Genomic DNA, 17,892 nt, shown 5'->3' on the forward strand with positions numbered 1-17,892 from the left:
AGATGCATACATATATTTAGAAGGAAAGTTCCTGATTTCTGTAGTATAATACATAATACCAAAGAGGAAGTAGCCCTAAGTGCCGGACTCCACTTGCGATTTGTAGTTGTGAAGATTGAATACATTCTTTCAAATAGAAGTCAATCCATGATTATTTAGTCACAAATGGATTGACTTGTATTTGAAACAATGTGTTCAATCTTCCTGATTACAAATCGCAAGTGGAGTGCAGCGGTAATAACACCAAAATATTCCATATAGGTCCATAGAAGGTACACAGACATTGAAAAATTCCTGGAATATCCCCGAAAACATGTTCCCTGAACATCCCAGGAAAATCCTGTGTCAGCATTTTAAACATTACCTGAAGGTCTTATTGGAACATTCCATGAATGTCCACGAATGTTCTCTGGACATTCAAAATATATTTTGTAGACATTCCCTGGATATACCAGAAATACAGTGATGAGCGCTCTAATAACCGGAAAAATAGCACAAAAGATGTATTAAGTAGTGAGATAAAAAGACATGAAACTAGTCGAGCTGGGAAATTTAGCGATATTAACTTATACATTTAGATTGTATTGATTGTGTACCACCTTCAGACGAGTTTGGAAACTACCACTGTCACGGTGACAGTTTCAGTTGACATACTCCTCCGATATGTGTAAAGGTGGGATCAATATAACGTAAATTTAAAGGTTAATTTCGCTAAATTTCCCAGCTCGACTAGTTTCATTTCTTTTTATCTCACAACTAAATATGTTGCCCATATTTTGCCGGTTATTAGGGCACTCATCACTGTACATCCTTGCTGATGTGACAATACCTCCTATCTGTTTTTTCATGAGTTTTGTATGAGAGATGGAAAAACATGTTTTAAGGTCACCTCCTGTGTTCATATGTAAGTTTTGACTTGTTTTGTAGTTCATAGATAGTTTAATTTACTACAAAACAAGTCAAAAAATATCATATGAAAACAGGAGGTGACCCTAAGACAAGTTTTTAGTCTCTCTTACAAAACTCATGAAAAAAAAACAGATAGGATGTATTATTACATCACTGACGATATGTGGCCATACCAAATAATACATCCTTGATAAATATAAACATTTTTATTGAACAAAATCTTTTCATACATTTTTTTAATGCAATTTACTGACATTCCTAAATATTTCAAAAAAAATGTGTCACATTTGCTTTGTAAACCTTTCTTTTGCCTTTCGTAGCCACATATTCCGTTTCCTTCCTGGTTTTTTGTAGACAACTTCTCTCAGCTGATTCTAAAAAAAATAAAATAAATGGTAATTTTTCTATCCTTTACAATTAACAATCAGAAGAAATATTATTTACAGATAATGATATGCATAATAATAATAGGTTTGTTCTAGCATCAGTTTCAAACAGTTTGAAACCATCAGCGAATAGTGGACCAGCGCGAGTAGAGGGGATCGCACTGGTGACTGTATTATGTTCTTTTACTGACCAACTGTTTGCTGACGGTTTTTGACTAGTTTGACTGTTTGCTAGAATAAACCTAATAATAATGAATATTTTGTATTTTGACAATGACATCTGATGTGGAAGTCAAAACATTAATAAAATTATTTTTTCAAGTTAACTTTCACATGCGCGTCTTAAAATTGTACTTTTAATACTTATATCATAAATAACTATTAAAACTATCTTAAGAGGAAACAGTATCAATCAACAGGTAGCGAAAATGTGTTCCAAGATTGCGGCTGTAATTTTGAATATTTTTTCGAGATATTTGGCACACATATTCTTAATATAATAAAGAATGGCGGTACAGAGCCCAATTTGAAAAATATATTAATATGTGGAAATTACTCTGTAATTAAATACAATATAAAAAAACGAGCTTGTACCGCCATTAAGAAGAACAAAAAAATACACTTTCTTCAAATACAACTTTTTTATCTGATTTTGTGTTATTTTAGAACTACTAAAATTTTTTATTTCATTAGTAGTTCCAAAATTACACAAAATCTAGGCATCGGATAAAAAAGTTTATTTGAAGAAAGTGTATTTTTTGTTCTTCTTAGTGGCGGTACAGGCTCGTTTTTTAAATATTGTATAATTACAGAGTAATTTTCACATATTAATATATTTTTCAAATTGGGCTCTGTACCGCCATTCTTTATTATTTTACGAATACGTGTGCCAAATACCTCGAAAAAATATTCAAAATTACAGTGGCAATCTTGGAACACGTTTTGGCTACCTGTTGATCGCTACTGTATTAACTTAAAACATTGTAATTTGCTAAACCAGTATATTTTACTCTACTACTACTCTACTAGCTACCTCATTTTCCACGGTTTCTAAAGACTTGTTTACATGGGTAGAGTTTTGAGGAGAGTAGAGTAGCGGTAGTACTCTACCAAAAATGGCTTGATACCATTCACATGAGGAGAGTACAAGTATAGTACTGATGCTAGTATAGTGAAACCGATTTTTGTATTTTTAAACACTCTTGATTATAAGTGCACCTTAAATTCTTAATTTTTTGCTTAAGCTCGTTTTCTCCAAAGCCCCCTTTGCCATTCTTTCGACGATTTCATCCTCCGCAGCTTGCTGCAAACTTTTATTTCTGTAGTATACATTACCTAAATTCCATAAACACTGGTGTTCGCCGTATTATAGCTCTACAAGTTTTAAAGTTTCATCTTCGGTGAACTTCATTTTCACTATTTACACAAAACACAATTCCAGCCAGAATGACAGCGCCCCCATGTACTCTCCTACCTACTCTATTCTGCCATAATTGAGCGTGTTCCATGGGTAGAGTGTGCAGCCGAGTAGACATTTTGGCAGTAGTGGTGGTCATAGAGTAGTTACTTTGCCATAGGTTGCTAGTCACTCTACTTTAACTCCAACTATACACTCTACCAGCTATTCTACTGTGCTGAGCATTTTTACAGGTAGAGTTACTCTACTCTATCAAGTACTTGCATCATTACTCTACCCGTGTAAACAAGTCTTAAATCTACTGAATGAAAATCTACTTAATATTAATCTAATCTTAATGAAAAATGTCTAAAATCATTTACCCACCTAGTATTATTGTAGAATTTAAGACAGTCCAGTGCCTTATAAATAATTTCAATATGAATATTTTTTCCTTTAACTCTCCTTTGATACCACTCCATTTTAGATTTTGGGGAACTTATTTCATTGTGTTTATAGCCCATATTTATTGAAGGAACCCAATCTGGAGATTGTTATTATCGATTAAGTCGGCTGGTTTTCCTATTTTCCTATAAGATTAAAATGTTAACATCTTCAAAAATCGTTACTGTTGTAATTGTAACTTACCAGATATAAAATGATTACAGCAGACAGGACAGGAAAATTTTCATTTCGCTAGTAAAACCTGTACATTGTATTGCATTTAACCATTGTTGTCTCTCAGATACCTTATTTAGTTCAGTTTAAAAGTGAACTTTATCTTGACTTTATAACAATTACTTTGCATTTCACACTTCAAAACACAACACCAATGAAGCATATTATCTTTCTAAATTAATACTTCCAGAGAAAATGTTAAATTAATCTTTGTACAACACAAAATTACAAAGAAATACAACTAAAATTATCTAAAACTCATGAAGAACAGATAGTTTAAGATTTATCTTTTACACCAAGTAGCCATATTGAGAATAGTATACCCTACATTGTTATTTCTCTATGGGTAAAACCTTGGTAAAACAAAATAGAATTTTATTTTTATAGGTTATTTTTATATTTACATTTACATTACAAAAATATTATTATGTCATTTGTCAAAATAAAAGCTTCCTTGCCACGAGCTAGCATTTTGAATTTCCCGGCGATATCAATGTGTAAACAACATGACAACGTTGTAAATATTTTGACGCATGCGCAAATTAGGGAGCCGCACTGTATCTTTAGCCGCACCTCTACATATTATTATGAAAGAAACGATTATATTTAAATTTGGTAAATATAACTCCGCACGACCACGCAACTCGAAACACAAGTACGCAAACACGGTTGCGTGAAGCGTGGCTCGCAATCGTGAAATTTACGAGACTTGCTCGACCTGTAGATTCTTGTATATATCCCTGCCAGAGCCATAACTGTACCAAAGTTTCTGGAGGCCGAGGATGACGGCGAATAGCTTTTTTTAATTCATCCCATAAATACTCAATAGGATTGAGATCTGGGCTGCATGCGGGCCATTATAATCTTATCAATCCAACCTCTATTTTATGAGTCAATCAGTGTTTTTATTTACAAAAAATGGTACAGCTCTTACAAGAAAAGAGATGTTAGGGTAATTCAAAAAACAAAATTTTAGTGATGCCTCCAGGATAATATGACATGAAACAAAATCAGCCCTTTCATTTTTCCACAGAATTTTTTAAAGTTAGGTGAAAATACTTTGCATGGAGCAAAGAAGTGGAAACTGGCGACCGTACGAAGCGAAGAGACCAAGAGGAAGACCTCAAATGCGCTGGAGCGATGACATCAGAAGAGTCGCAGGACCAATGTGGAAACGCCTCACACACAACAGAGATGAATGGCGAGAAACGGGAGAGGCCTTTATTCGACATTTCGAATAGAAAAAAGGCTATAAAAAAGGTGAAAATACAACGCTTCCATTCACCCCTGTATAATGCCATAGAAGCAAAATTTTTTAGTTAACGGAATAATACCAAACGATATCAACACATGTACCTGTGTACCTACAAACTGGTGCAAGAATCTTGAAAATCCAAGCACAAATAATAAAATTATAAATTGTCAAACTTAATCAAAAAATTTGGGTGGCGGAATTTTGTGCCGGTGAGTATATATTATGAACTTTGCAATGTACTTCCAATCTGTAATACAATTATTATAATAAGCAAATTACTTAAACTAAATGCTTCGGCCCTGGTGTATATGTTTGTAAGTTCCAAAACAATGTAGATCGCAAGATTAAACACTTTTATATTCATTCTCTCTAATAACTATAACTTTTTTTGAGCTATGATGGTATATTTTTAGATTTTTGTCGGGAATTGGTGTTGGAGGAGTATTTACACTGGTTCCCATGTACATTGGAGAGATAGCTGAAAGCAGAAACAGGGGATTGATCAGCTGTCTAACGGGAGCTGTTTGCGCAATTGGTCTGCTCTTTTCAGTGTCACTAGGACCATTCAAGTCAATACAGTTTTTTAACACCGGTAAGTAAAACAATCTTAAAAAATCTGCTTTTTTATATAATAAATAAAGACCTTGAACAGTTCAAAGAAAGGAATTTTCTAAAGTAAATTTTCCTTTGGATTTGTGTACGAATGCACAGTTACGCACTTGGATCTTTGGTTTTCTATTCTTTGATTTATAATCTTGCTGCAAAGTCTAGAAACAGAGTTTGTTGCACTTAAAACCTCTATAGTTGCAGTGCTTTCCTTCTATCACCTATTTTGTGAAGAATACTGAAAACGGCAGAGATGAGAGAGATGAGAGTACTGAGAAGAATTACAGGAAATACGCTGAGAAATCGAAAGAGGAGTGAAGTCATTAGAAGGAAATGTAACGTACAGTGTATAAACGAATGGACACTAAATACAACAAAAATAATGGAATAGCCATATAAGCAGACTGCGGGAGACACGTGTGGTCAAAATAGCAAGAGATAAATCACCAATCGATAGAAGAAACCTAGGCCGACCTCGCAAAAGATGGAATGACAACCTGCTGCGTTACGAGACAAATAGACCTCGTATTAGGTCAACGGTTGGTTGCGTCAACTTTGTCTTAACGCACAGTGGCAAATGGGGTATACGGGACATATATGCCTCGTAACGCACTCAACTTAAGTTTATAAATATGTCTAAACGCAGCCAAGGTGTTTTAAAAAAATATAACAAAAAGATTCCAAACATGACCCGTGTTGAGCTGCCCCCCTTGCAATAATTAAAAAACAAATAGCGCTGATTTATGAGCTTTCATATTCCGCAAATATGTTAAACATAACATAACTCAATGTTAAACTCAACAGAAAAATGTTGAGCTGGTTACACTGGGCAGGAATTTAATAATTTAGTGGGGGCTGAGTCATCCCCCCCACTACGTAAAAATAAGGATATTGAATCAATCTTTGCTGCAGAATTATGAGCCATTTATGAGCTTTCGAAGTGATATAGTTTCGATTTTTGAGCTCATCCCTTTCACCTCCCAAACAACCCTTTAATTGGTTTAACTTAATATCTTTTTGATCTTTAATAACTCAAAAAGTATTAATTTATCTGAATCACTATATAACCAATTTTGCTTAGAATTTGTCCCACTATCGATTTCTAAAGTTATTTTTATTAAAATAATTTTCACCCCGAGATGGGGTGCTATCCACCCTCGGGGTAGGAGCTCAAAGTCGCACCATGTCATTTTTGTTTCTTGAGGTATCTTTTAACGACTCACCAATTTTCGTGAAAATCGATGGAGGTTCACTAAAATGAAGGTAATAGTTTGATCTTTACCTTCAGTGACTGCACTATACAAAATAAATTGCAATTTAATTATCTAAATGCGCGTATTTTGTGAGCTTATAAATTATTAAACGATATGTAGTCACCAAATAATTTATTTAATTCATTTTAAGTAGCATTCTCTCCTAAGCCGGGAAGATGGGGTGGTTTTCTTGCGAAGGGGTTGTAGCTAAATAATCTAAATGCGCCTGATGTAAAAGTTTATTCTTAGCGTGTATACGTTATACGAATTATATCCGCGATACGATATATTTTAATTTTTTCAGCACTTTTCTCTTAAGTTGAATCAATTAAAGGGTTATTTGGGGGTGAAGGGGACGAGCTAAAAAATCGCAACTATATCACTTCGAAAGCTCATAAATAGCTCGTAATTCTACCGCAAAGAACGATTCAATATCCCTATTTTTCAGTAGTGCCCCCGCCCCCCAGCCATGAATAGAGTGATGTATGTTGGTATATTATGACTTATGACTTCATGGTGTTATCTCTACTTCCAAGTATTTTGTGTCACCTCTTATTATAAGTCTATTCATGTTTGGCATCGTCTTTTTTACGAGGCATTATATTCGTTTAATACTTCACGTAAATATTTAGGACTTTTACACCAAACAGAAGCAGTAATATACTCTAACTCTAACTGATCTTTGTTGATTTAATTCGTTTAGGTTCTGCTATATTATTTATTAAAGCATTCTTATATTGTCACTCGCTCTCATTAATAGCATATCTAAATTACGGTATACTTATAGTTTTAGCAATCCCTCCTTTGGTCTTCCTAATTGTTTTCAGTCTTCTGGCCGAAGAAAGTCCCATCTATCTAGTCAAGAAAAAGAAATGTGATAAGGCAGAAGTAGCATTGCAAAATTTAGGAAGAACTACAGAAGTAATCAAAAAGGACATTATGGAAATGCAAGCAGAGTACGAAAATAAGGAGGATGATAAAGTGGATATCATGGAAATGTTAAGGTAAGGAAATTTGTTTTCTGTATTATTTTAATATATGTTGCTGTGTCATATCAGGATTAGCAATGGAGTGTCATGAGTCATTATCTCAAGCTTCGCATTGCTCAAGGGCAAGGATGTAGATTTGCCAAGGTAACACTGAAAAACCTTGAAAAATCAGCATCAGTGAAGTAGGGGAGAGTTGGACAAAACCTGGTGCCACTCCAAAAACCGTCTATATCTTTTGCTATGTGAGAGTAGCAAATGTTTGCTGCAGATTGAAATATCCTCAAATGACTTAAATTTGATATCCCAATGTCAATTTTTAAAAATATTCTTAAATTTTTAATTTTTTTTATTTTTATGAAAATATTGCAAAATACCCGGTTTTGTCCAACCGGTATGATAAAACCGGGTAGTAACTTAATTACCATGTAAAAAGACTAATGGGCATAAAATAAAATATTTATTAAAAGTATGTGAACAAAAAACGAAAAGCTATGAACATAAGTCACAAATAAAAACTTCATCTACATCATCATAGGCACAACAAGCGTCATAAGCCCATTTGGTGCAAGACACACATTTTATCCAGCCTTCCTTCACATTATAATTTGAAAATAGTTAATAGTAATATAGACACGCATCGTCATTATTATATTCTTCCTCCAAACTCTCCAAAATTTTGTTTCTGGTGCAGACCTTTTTACCACGTTTTTTCTTTTTTTTTTTTGTCCAGTTCATTTAGTTTTAATTTTTTTACGACTGGAGATTTTTTTAAATTCTTCCTACTAGCTTTCTTACTAGCTTCTTCAACAGAAGAAGCCACATGTTGTAGTTAACTAAACACAAAAAAACCACTGCAGAAACTGCAGAAACTGGAAGTAACAATAGGTCTGATAAAATCGGGTACCCGGTTTTGTCGATTTTCGGACGACCCGGTTTTGTCAAACTCGTAAACAAGACATTAAATGTTATTTAAATTTTTGAGTTATTAAATAATATTCACAATTTTTGGCAAAATTAAAGGTAAGGTTACATGTATTAAATTTTGAAATGGCCATTAGTTATTCATTAGAGGAGAAAGCAGCTATAAACTTACCTTAAAAATCGAGTTTCCTGCATCAAAAAACAGGTGAGGTCTTACTGCTCCGGCACAGATTACTCAAATGAGGTCGAAATGAATACACACGACTGTTGGTGGTAAAGGGACACTAATTTTAACATTGTCTAATAGATAGCAGCAGACAGTTAGAAGAATTAAGGGGTACCCGGTTTTATCAACCTACCCAGTTTTGTCCAACTCTCCCCTACTTGCAAATGACCAGGAAAAACCTACGCTTGACAGTTTGTTTTTAGCTGGTCATTGTCAACTAAGCAAAGACATCCACACACTGAGGCTAGTAAACACTCCTATATGCTGGAAATGTGAACGAGATGAAACTGTTGAGCATGTCCTATTTGAATGTATTCGGCGAGCCCTGGCCTACACCTGTCCACAAAAAGAAGATGTCCCCTGGTGAATTGTCCACCTACCTGAAAATGGTAGGATGGACAGCTAAGAAAGACAGCTCCTTGGGAGGATGCTCAATGGGTCAATTGTAGTTTAAGTGCTGTGGTACTTGACTCACCTTCCCTACTCTATAGATACAGAATATTTGTTGCTGTATGTTATTGTTGCTTATTGTTATATATGAAAACAAAATTCACATGTATCAACTTTATTTTTGTTTTAGTTCAAAAGCACTTTTGAAAGGTATTATTGCCTCTGTGGGTCTTCTTGTATTTCAGCAATTGTCAGGAATAAACGCCATAATGTTCTATAGTCAGACTATTTTTGAGGCAGCTGGCAGTACCATTCCTCCACATATTTGTACCATTATTCTAGTAGGCGTACAGTTCGTCAGCAGCTTTATAGTACCATTTGTAGTAGACAGGTAACATATAAATATTTTTCACGTCTTCTAAATCTTAAAATCTACAATTGTACAGAAATATCTGGAACCGTGAAGGTCATTCATGTAGCAAATCAAGGAGAGGGTATTCAGTTGAACGCGTTGGTGCCAAGAGTAAACATCCATTTTAATGCAGTGTGCACGAAATACAACATCTTCACACAACATCACACATCTTCAATATCAGGGAGCAGTCTGTTGGATAGGGAGAGAAGCAAAATCATACGAACAGCATGCAATGTAGAAGATATAAATGGATGGGTGACAAAACGGAAAAAGGAGTGGAACGAACGCATTAGTACAATTGCAGAGGATAGGATAGTACGAATAGCACGAGATAGGTCACCAAATGGACGAAAAAGTATTGGCAGACCAAGAAAAAGATGATGCGATAATTTAAACAATTTAGGAGGCTTATATTGAAGAAGAAACAGGTTTTAAAGTCTACATACAAGAAGGAAGAAGATGAAGAAGAAGAAGAAGAAGAAGAAGAAGAAGAAGAAGAAGAAGAAGAAGAAGAAGAAGAAGAAGTGCACGAAAGCAGTGGTTTTGTGACATTGATAGATAAAATCGTTGGATATTAATTTAGAATACATTTTTTAATATTTGTTTAATAAATGTTGTTCTGAAGCTATTTCCTTGTGGCATTTTTATTATTAACTATTTAGATGGGAAGTAAGCCACAATTAAATTGAAAAAATAATTTTATTTGTGTATTTATTTATTTATCATTCAGTATGGTTTCCCATACTGAAAGAGGAAATCAATAGAAAGAAAATACCACGATTAGTAAGTCCATAACATATCGAGTTAGTACATATTTTATATTTTAGTATTACTTATTGTATATCTATGTATTATTATTATTATTTATAATTTAAACATATTAAAGTCAGAATTTGGTATTAGTTTTTTGAAAGTAAATTAAATGTAAGACCAAATACTTACGATGTCGGGATAGTATCACGAGGTTTTTTCCTGGTTTTCCCTCGTGATTTACTATGGAATCTCTAACGCGAGAATTTTACTGTCATCGTTGCATTTGGTTGTCTTTTTAAAGACAGATGACATGCTATGATTTTTTTGTGACGGATATTCTTGAGTTGGGATTGATTTCATGTAATCGAATGAACTATCTTTTAGTAAAGTCGTCCCAGGAACGCAACTCATAAATATCGGCGATATCATTTTAAAGTCTTCTACTTTAAAATGTATAATATACATCTGAATTGCCAATATAAATGAGTCAGATTAAATAAATTATTAGAAGAATTTTTTAGCAACAACATTTTTGTTTAATTAGTAGTATTTTGTATTTTGACAACGGCACCCGATTTGGGCGTCGAAACTTTAATAAAATTATTTTTTCAATTTAATTGTGGCTTATTTCCCATCTAAATTGTTTAATACACATGAATATTACAGGTGCCGTGAAAAATATTAGAGTAAGTGCTTAATCCCGTGAATTATACAGAATGTTTTCACATTTACTCAAAAAGGAAGCCAAAGGCAATTTGTATATTGTAAAACAGATAACAAATAATAATAGTACGAAAACCCTTTGAAACGCGATTGGTCTGACAACATCGCGTAACCAAAGTCTGATCTTTGCAGTTTCAGATATGTCTGTCAACTTGTAAAAAAAAGATAAAAACCGATCATGTCTTTTTTACTGTTTTAGGTTCGGTCGCAAGCTATGTCTCCAAATCTCAGCTCTGGGAATGATAGCATCCAGTGGTCCTTTAGCCATCTACCTTTACATAAGAACTGCTGGCTACAATGTAGAAGACTTCTCCTGGGTACCTGTCCTAACCCTCACTACCTTCATAGTATTTTTCAACTTCGGATACGGTCCACTTCCGTGGACAGTACTATCGGAAATGTTTTCGACGAAATATAGATCATTAGCCAGCGCATTTGTTTCGACAATTTGTTGGTTGGTGTCGTTTTTAGTTACCAAATACTTTGGATTGGCTGTAGCAACGTTTGGGTTGGGCAACGTGTTTGGTTTTTCGACGGTTTGTTGCTTGGCATCGGTGATCTTTTGTTGGCTATGCGTTGTTGAAACCAAAGGCAAAAGTCTGCAGGAGATACAAGATATATTGAATAGGTAACCAGTTCGTCCGTTGGTTACTTTCATTTTATTTGTATAATGAGTGTTAATCGAGTCATTCAACTATTAAGTCTTTTCATTCATAATTAACTATACAACTTATTTACTCGTGTGCTAAAAGTAAAAAAAATGGGAAATGTCTTCTATTGATCATTAATGATATTTCTGTTATGTGTTTCCGTAGCATGAAGGAGACAATAGTTTATCGCATTTGTTTTGTTACTTAATACTATTTAGTATGTGCCAGATTTTGTACAATAATGAAAAACCAGTGTTAATTCACGTAATTCTAAATTGCGTTTTGTTTTTGTAGCTGTTTCTATCATTTTTGTTGTCTGTTTAACTTCGTACCTACTGACAGTTTTCTGTTCTATCTATAAAATAATTAGTTAGCGTGGTGGTCAGCATCATCACTGAAAACAAAGTGACTAAATGATGAAACCCTAGTGAAGATTCTAGTGAAGATAGTGAAGAACTTCATTTTTAACTCCAATTATTCGGCCGGCAGTCTTATTTAGGATGCACTATGAAAAATAAAACATGCTTCTCCTTTATCTCTTGCAGCACTATATCCCGGGAGGAGTGTTAGCTGTATTCTCAACCCGCTTTCATCTCGATCGGTCGTCCATGATAGCTGAGTCAGTGGGTAGCCTCAATGGTCTTAAGTCTGACCATATGCTATCTGTCCATCGCATTCATGTTTGTTCTAAGGGCCTTCTGCCTATCGGGGCTTCCTCCTAGGTTAACTTAATAAGACGGTTATTAGGGAGTCCATGGATATAACCAGATAATAAACGTTGTGAGATGCAATGTAGAAGATATAAATGGATGGGTGACAAAACGGAAAAAGGAGTGGAACGAACGCATTAGTACAATTGCAGAGGATAGGATAGTACGAATAGCACGAGATAGGTCACCAAATGGACGAAAAAGTATTGGCAGACCAAGAAAAAGATGATGCGATAATTTAAACAATTTAGGAGGCTTATATTGAAGAAGAAACAGGTTTTAAAGTCTACATACAAGAAGGAAGAAGATGAAGAAGAAGAAGAAGAAGAAGAAGAAGAAGAAGAAGAAGAAGAAGAAGAAGAAGAAGAAGAAGAAGAAGAAGAAGAAGTGCACGAAAGCAGTGGTTTTGTGACATTGATAGATAAAATCGTTGGATATTAATTTAGAATACATTTTTTAATATTTGTTTAATAAATGTTGTTCTGAAGCTATTTCCTTGTGGCATTTTTATAATGAACCATTTAGATGGGAAATAAGCCACAATTAAATTGAAAAAAAAGAATGTGTGTGTACTTTGTACGCACGTAAGAAGTTATACTTCTATTATATGATTTAAACGAAATTAATATACTTTTTATTTATATTTTGTTTAAATATTAAACTAATTTATACTTACTACTTCTCAAACATTTTTATTAGAACAGTGCCAAAAATTAAAATAATAAAAGAATAAAACACACACAAACACATTAAACAAGCCACAAATGATGTCTGAACATTAATTGTCGAAAATTTTTTTAACTAAATACGTATTTTCTGAAAATACAATTATATAATAAATATACTTACAATCATAAAATGTATTAAAAAAAAACAAAAAAGAAAGTTTCTATTGGGACTCGAACCAGCGCTGATAAGAGCGGTTGGTATTGGAATTCATTCGCCTTCTCCGCTTAGCCACGGACACTATGTGTCATTATTTACGAAGATCGACTAACTAAACGGATTAAACTTGTGATATTTTGATATTTTGAAAATTGATCAAATTATTTTAATTTTGAATTGAAATGATTTAGAATTGAAAAAATACAACAAAACATAGAGTAAAAAAACAATATATTAGGTGAATATTGATAGAAATTTTGATGGTAATCAAATTATATAAATAAAAGTATTACATACTATGTATTTTGGCAGATCAAATAGGTAGGTTTATACCCATGATACATTAACAATTATTACGTACCTGTTGCTTTTAAAAACTATTTAAAAGTCACTACAATATTATAAACTTTTTTGTTTCTGTCCTCACAACAATAAAACTAATATATTATACATTTGTTTACCTTTACCTTTACCTCCAAACCACAGCTGCCATATCGGATAATTTTTGACATGTCATTTGAACATCCAATCAGAACAAAGTTATAATGCGCATACGCCGGGCCGATAGGTTTTAACATATAAAAAAATCACCCTCTATCGCCGGTAAAGAAGTATAACAAAAATAATTTTATTAATGTTTCGACGCCCAAATCGGGTGTCGTTGTCAAAATACAAAATACTAATAGTATTGTATTAATGTTTCGACGCCCAATTCGGATGTCGTTGTCAAGATACAAAATACTAGTAGTATTTTGTATTTTGACAACACCCTATTTGGGCGTCGAAACGTTAATAAATGTCGACTACTATACATATAGCATATAATGTAGCAATAATGTTACTTAGAGGCTTTTACACCAATTGAAGTGGCTAGTTACAATTACTTGTACACTGGACGTTTACACTGATGATGGTCAGTTTGACCGAAAACGTTTTATACTTCCACTCCCTTGTGGATAAATTTTAAGAATTTTAATAAATTCGTATACCTATATACAACAGAAGGGTTTACTTCATTCCACGTTGTGTTAATAAAATTATTTTTTTTAATTTAATTGTGGCTTATTTCCCATCTAAATATTTACTCATTAGGTGTTGGATAGTATTCGGGTGTAATAGGATCCAAATCCGTCTAAGGATTTTTCTTTCAAAATATCTGAGTTTTCTTTCTATTTCTTTTGTCAGCGTACACGTCTCACATGAGCACCAATCTAATCGCTGTTTAGTATATCGTGATTTTTAATTATCATGTTAGGCTCTTTAATAGTGTTATGGAGGCTATACTATACATACATCTATTTGTCAACTGAATTATCTCTTTTATCACTTCCGTGATTTCGTTGTCTGAGGTGATTGTCGCTCTGAAACATTTACAAACTCTTCACTCTTTCAAAGTTATATGGGTCTATTGTTACATTTTACCCTACTATATCGTGTTTATATTGTCTGTCAATGCATATATATTTGGTTTTCTCTTGATTCGCCCTAGACCGTTTTTTTTTCTTCTATTAGGTAGGGAGATGCATCTATAAATTATAGCACTTTGTTTTGTCTCCCTAGCTTCCCTAATCTCCCTAGCTAAAGTAGCTTCTGCATCTGATAATATTAGAAATACCAAAATGGCATAATGATATAGAAAGAGAAACATGTAAGTGCGATAAAACAAGAAAAAGTTGAAAGGCCACCAAGTAAAACCAGAAATATGTTTAAGTAAAGAAAAAAGAAAGGTACAGTCATGAAGAAAAGAGTGAACACCTTGAAAAATCCAAACAGACTGGAAAAACATACTAGTTTAAGAAATTGTGATGAATTTAGGCCATAAAATCAAAGGGGTGAAAACAAAAAATTCTAGCAGTAGGTCACTATGATGCTAAATATTGAATGCTGTTTAAATACAGCAACTGGAATGTTAATAAATACAAGATTTATTGTGATATTATATACATATTTATTAAATAGATATTCATTTAGTAAGAGTTTAGTTTATTTTATATCCCTGAAATGATTTTATTTGCATTATACACTCCTGACCAAAAAAGAATGTGTGTGTACTTTGTACGCACGTAAGAAGTTATACTATTATATGATTATATGATTATAAACGAAATTAATATACTTTTTATTTATATTTTATTTAAATATTAAATTAATTTATACTTACTACTTCTCAAACATTTTTATTAAAACAGTGCCAAAAATTAAAATAATAAAAAAATAAAACACACACAAACACATTAAAAATGCCACAAATGATTTCTGAACATTAATTGTCGGAAAATTTTTTAACTAAATACGTATTTTCTGAAAATAAAATTATATAATAAATATACATACTTACAATCATAAAATGTATTAAAAAAAATAAAAAAATAAAAGTTTCTATTGGGATTCGAACCAACTTACCACGCGGCTGGTATTTGCGTTGTATTGGGATTCACTCGCATTAAAACTTCGCCACAGAGACAGCTTGTCATTATGTGCGAAGATCGTCTAACTAAACAGATTAACCTTTTGACATTTTTAACTTATGTAAATCAAATTATTTTGATTTTGAATTGAAATGATTTAGAATTGAAAAAATACAACAAAACATAGAGTAAGAAAACAATATATTATGTGAATACTGATAGACATTTTGATGGTAATCAAATTATGTAAATAAAAGTATTACATACTACTTATGTATTTTGGTAGGTTCAAGGTAGGTATCGGAGCCCGTATAACGACTAATAAATTTCGCAATCACTTGCGTCGTGCAAAGTGGCTATGTTCAAATATCATAACAAAATTTGATCAACTATTTATAAAACACTTACCAGTGAAAGATTATTTAGCTTTGAATAAGCGAGATCTGCGGCAGGCATACTAGTCACAGTTTGATGAGCTTTCACATTGGCATGCAACAATCATCTCTTCTATGTAAATAAGTCCAAAAATATAATATGAAAACTATTTAAAAAGGCAGTATAACCATTAACTAACTTTTTGTTTGTTGTTTCTCTTCCTACAAATTTTAAAACGCAACAAGCATACATTATAACCAAACCACAGTCCCACAGCTGCCATATTGGATAATTTTTGTCATGTCATTTGAACATCCAATCAGAACAAAGTTATAATGCGCATGCGCCCGGTCGCTAGGTTTTACCATATAAAATTTCACCGTCATTACGCCCGTAAAGAAGTATAACTTCAAAAAATCGGGACACCTTAAAAATGGGTAATTTTTGATGTCTCGAATCTCCTAAACCTGTTGTCCAATTTTAGTGATTTTTTTAGTATGTTATAGCCTTATTATTTAAGAATCTCGATATAGTAATATTGTTGCTGAACATGTAAATGTCATTATATACCGGGTGTAACAATAATACTGTGTTTTTTCTCAAAGTTCGGAACAACCTGTGGAATATTCTAGCATTTAAAAAATATTGAAATTAATACTCAATTGTAGGCTTTCTTAAAATTATGTTTTTGACTCATTCTCTTATGTTGGATAATAAAAGTTAGGTACTTTAACAATTAGCCACGTTCTTCATCAATACAGGGTGTTTCTAAATAAGTGCGACAAAGTTTAAGGGTTAATTCTACATGGAAAAATAATGACAGTTTGCTTTATAAACATACGTCCGCAAATGCTTCGTTTTCGAAATACGGGATGTTGAATTTTTTCTTACAAACTGTCGATTTATTTTTTGCTCCAAAACCGGTTGAGGTATGCAAATGAAATTTGGTAGGTTTTAAGAGGTAGTTCTTTTACATTTTTTGACATACAACTAACAATTTCATATTTACCATTGGCGTGCATACAGGGTATATGACCGGGTTATATGACCCGTATGCATGCCAATGGTGAATATAACATACATAATTGTACTTCAAAAAATACGCTATAACTACCTCTTAAAACCCACCAAATTTTATTTGCACAGTTCGACCTGTTTTAGAGCAATAAATAAATCGTCAATGTGTAAGAAAAAATTCAACATCCCATATCTCGGAAACGAAGCATTTGCAGATATATGTTCATAATGGTTTGCAGAAGTTATACAACCAATGGTACAATGAAATGTATTATACCGTTAGAAGAGAAACGATTATCAATGTATGCATGTGTATGTTTATATTTCTATTTTGTCTAGAGGCACTAAATTATTTTTGTGACTTCTAAAAGTGTTGCAAGGTAATTCTTAAAATTTCAGATTATTCGTGGGATGTTTTAAGACCTCTAGAGATAATCAAGAACACCTGGAATATATAAAGAACCTGTGGAGGATTTCAGTGCAGTCCAAAAAGTTTCAGGCCTGAATATTCCCCCTTCTGTAGTTTGTCAAAACCCCTCGAGAAAATCGGAGGACTAAAAACTTTTAAGGGTTTTCTTAAGCCTCCAGTGCAATCTGGAATATTCGATGACTACCCTGGTACATTTCAGCAGTCTCTAAATGAGTTCAAGTCAATTTGAAGAATTTCCGTAGCCTCTGGAAATATTTAGGACAATCTAGAGTATTTCAATACTATGTATTCTGAAACATTTCTAGAATAAAAAATTGAAGAAAAAGATCTTCTGTGTAAAAGGCATATTTATTTGAAAACCCCAATAAAGGGCTACATTAAAAAACAGAACGTTTTCGCTCTAAAGAGAGCATCATCAGTCTTCTAAGCAAGCTCTACATGCTAAACCACCAAAAATACATGGGTTAAAACCCTTAAAATGCCGACCAAAAGTCTTGCATTGGCGTGTAATATATTA

At 33.1% G+C, this 17,892-nt stretch overlaps 2 protein-coding genes across 2 annotated transcripts in view; one reads left to right on the plus strand and one right to left on the minus strand.

The window, feature by feature from the left end:
* Positions 1 to 13,358, plus strand: part of LOC114326597 (facilitated trehalose transporter Tret1-like) — a 41,043-nt gene extending 27,685 nt beyond the window's left edge. Inside the window, exons 3-6 of the mRNA XM_028275011.2 lie at positions 5,038 to 5,216; positions 7,271 to 7,487; positions 9,200 to 9,400; positions 11,100 to 13,358. Of these exons, the coding sequence (XP_028130812.2) occupies positions 5,038 to 5,216; positions 7,271 to 7,487; positions 9,200 to 9,400; positions 11,100 to 11,532 (1,030 nt within the window). The 3' untranslated portion in view covers positions 11,533 to 13,358. The remainder of the gene's footprint in view (positions 1 to 5,037; positions 5,217 to 7,270; positions 7,488 to 9,199; positions 9,401 to 11,099) is intronic.
* LOC114326594 (uncharacterized) overlaps positions 1 to 17,892 on the minus strand; it is a 363,687-nt gene that overhangs the window by 174,521 nt on the left and 171,274 nt on the right. The window lies entirely within an intron of this gene.

This window comes from Diabrotica virgifera, chromosome 3, assembly GCF_917563875.1.
Source record: "Diabrotica virgifera virgifera chromosome 3, PGI_DIABVI_V3a".
Lineage (NCBI taxonomy): Eukaryota > Metazoa > Arthropoda > Insecta > Coleoptera > Chrysomelidae > Diabrotica > Diabrotica virgifera.